The sequence below is a fragment of the Verticillium alfalfae genome, genomic scaffold (assembly GCF_000150825.1).
Source record: "Verticillium alfalfae VaMs.102 supercont1.3 genomic scaffold, whole genome shotgun sequence".
NCBI lineage: Eukaryota > Fungi > Ascomycota > Sordariomycetes > Glomerellales > Plectosphaerellaceae > Verticillium > Verticillium alfalfae.
In genome coordinates, this window is record NW_003315036.1 from 243,577 (window position 1) to 246,387 (window position 2,811).

At 58.0% G+C, this 2,811-nt stretch overlaps 1 protein-coding gene across 1 annotated transcript; it reads left to right on the top strand.

Annotated features, from left to right (window-relative positions):
• Positions 1–1,561: 1,561 nt before the first annotated feature.
• Positions 1,562–2,620, top strand: VDBG_02587 (conserved hypothetical protein; the record flags this gene model as incomplete). Its single annotated transcript, XM_003006402.1, has 2 exons — positions 1,562–2,409; positions 2,470–2,620. 2 exons carry the CDS (start codon positions 1,562–1,564, stop codon positions 2,618–2,620), a joined length of 999 nt encoding a protein of 332 aa, XP_003006448.1.
• Positions 2,621–2,811: the final 191 nt, after the last annotated feature.

Consider the following 2,811-nt stretch of genomic DNA (forward strand, 5'->3'; position numbering starts at 1 on the left):
TGATTGACCCGGGGATGGCTCGAGAGAATAACCCAGAAATAAAGATGATTCCGACGACGAGCGCTTCCTTATGGTACGTACCTTTTTCGAACCACAAGGAAAAAGAAAGGGGGGGGTAAGTCTGGGAGTTCATGATGAGAACATTGCGTCGCGTTGGGCCCGGCGCACGTTGCAACCCTTCTGGGGATAGCGTGGCTGGGCGAGATGGGCCGAACTGCCTGGCGTGCCTTTGAGGTAAGCGAAGCGATGTTGGGATAGTAAAGTGCGGGCGCAGCATAGGGGACGACGCGGAAGCTGAGTTTGAAAACGATCGATTTCAGGGAACTTTTGTCTGCGGCCGAATGCGCCGTCCGCGCCCCGAAGTTGCAGCCTACCTCGAGCGCAGTGCAGTCGCAGTTGCCGCTCCAAAGTCATTGCGCAATTGACTCGAGCGCAAAGATTGGAAGCAGAAGCAGGACAAGCGGAAGGGGGCGCGTGTTTGGTTCGATCCTGCCTTGGTTGCCAGCAGCACCGCACTCGCACTCGCACAGACGACGTGGACTTACTTTTAGGTAGGTTCCCACTAAGATAGGGCGCCGATCATCCATCGCCCCAGGGCGCGCTGACACGAACGGAAGAATGAGCTTGGTAACGTGCGCCAAGCGTCGCTCTCGCCTAATCGCCCAGACGGCAAACCGATTGGCAGCACGGATCTGAGTCGGCAGGCAGAACCCCACCTGCGCCTGACACCAAACCGCTGGGCCACTGGGAAACAGCCACCCACCCGCCGCCCATCCTGATCACCGAGGAAAGAGCCTCCTAAAGCGACATGGCAGAGTCGTAGCTTGGGGCCACTAGTCTCACATGGCCCCAAGGCAGGCGCGTTGTGACGCCGCGATGGAATCAGCACCGTCGCAGAAGGAAGCCGCTTGTGCTCCTACTCGTTGCTGTACACCACGTTGTGGAGCACAAGGGTGGTAGATTGGTCGTGCCCTTCCCTTAGATCGATCCTGACTGCCTCGTTGGCTAAAAGGCAGGTCGCGTCAGCCCTAGAAGCTTGCGTACCTACCCTGCCGCTAAGGGTGCCTTCCATGCTGATCTGGCGCAGGCGCAGCCCCTCCCCGGTTGCGAGTGCGAGCGGTCAAAGGAATATACCTACATACCTTACCTACCCAGGTACCTAAGGTAGGCGAAGGATGCGCATGGAGAAATCGAAAACGGCATCATGGTGCGCCGCCAGCCATCGGCTGCAGGTCTCGTCAGCAAATACACGCCGTATGATGACGAATGCACTGCAATATGCAACCCTGGCGTGCGGGTCAGACGTTTGAGTTCCGTGTTGGACCAAGTTGAAGCGGTATTTATAAGAATACTTATTATCTTTGTTGCTGCCTACTCCATGTGGCTTGGCCTAGCTGCAGATAAATCGCCAAACTCCCTCAACCGTCGAGTCTTGTCTCTCTTGCTGTGCTTGGCTTCTTAAGCACGACAGCTTCCTTCCCACAACGCCTGCACCAGCTATCGCCATCACCAGACCCTGTCAATCGAGATATCACCAGCCACCCCCAACCAGGCAGACACCATGGCCACGACGAATCCCGCCGACTTTGGGGACATCCCGCCACAGTACATCCACCGCCTCGACAACGGCTCGTATGTCTTCATTGGCATGTTCAACACATACGGCCCCGGTGCCAACTGCACCCTCGACCTCTGTCCCATCGAGTGGACGGTCTACCAGTACCGCCCCATCCTCGGCGTCTCCATCATGTTCATCATCCTCTACTTTCTTGCTCTCCTCGTCCATGTCTATCTGGGTTTCCGCTGGCGCACCTGGTGGTTCGCCTCGTTCATGGCCGCCGGGTGCCTCGCCGAAGTCATCGGCTACGTTGGCCGTGTGCTCCTCTACAACAATCCCTGGTCCTTCGGCGCCTTCCTCATCCAGATTGTCTTCATCACCTTTGGCCCCGTCTTCTTCACGGCCGCCATCTACGTGACCCTCGCCCGCGCCATCGTCTTCTTCGCTCCCGACATCTCCCGCATCCGACCCCGCCTCCTCTGGATCTTCTTCATCACCGCGGATATCCTCTGCCTCGTCCTGCAGGCTGCCGGCGGCGCCATCTCCTCCGTCTCGGCCGGCTCCAACAATATCGGAGTCGACGTCGCCCTCGCCGGACTTATCCTGCAGGTCGTCCTGCTCTTCGCCTTCTGCGTCTTCTTTGGCGATTACATGTGGCGCTACATCCGCAGCGTCAAGCCCGACGCCAGCCGCGCCATTGGTCGTCGCCAGCGTCTCTTCTTCGGCGGCCTCGCCGCCGCCATTGTCCTCATCTTTGTGCGCTGCGTCTACCGTGTCGACGAGCTGAGCGAGGGCTATCAAAACTCGACCAAGATAACCAACGAAGGTCTCTTCATCGGGCTCGAGGGAGTGTGCGTTTCGTCCCCGCCTTTTTCCGTTGCGTGCATGGTATGCTGACTTGTTATGTGCAGACTCATCGTGCTGGCGGCCTGCGCCCTCTTCATCGGACACCCGGGCTATGGCTTTGAGGGAAAGGTCGTGTCCGAGGGCCGGACAAAGGAGGCGGCGAACGTCGAGAGCGGCTTGCAGAGCGAGAGTACCAAGGAGAGCCCGTCCGAATAAGAGTTCTCGGTTGGGTGTCTTTTTCATATTTGATCTGTCATGATAGAAAGGTTGGTACTTTGAAATGAAATAGAGCGTTCCGTCGGGTTCATCTGTTTCCTGCTCCGATGGCACTGAAATGCGACAATTCGTGGAATGCCGCGCTCCTACGAGCCTCATAAAGCGACCCCCGTCGGTGGCAGATCTGCAGC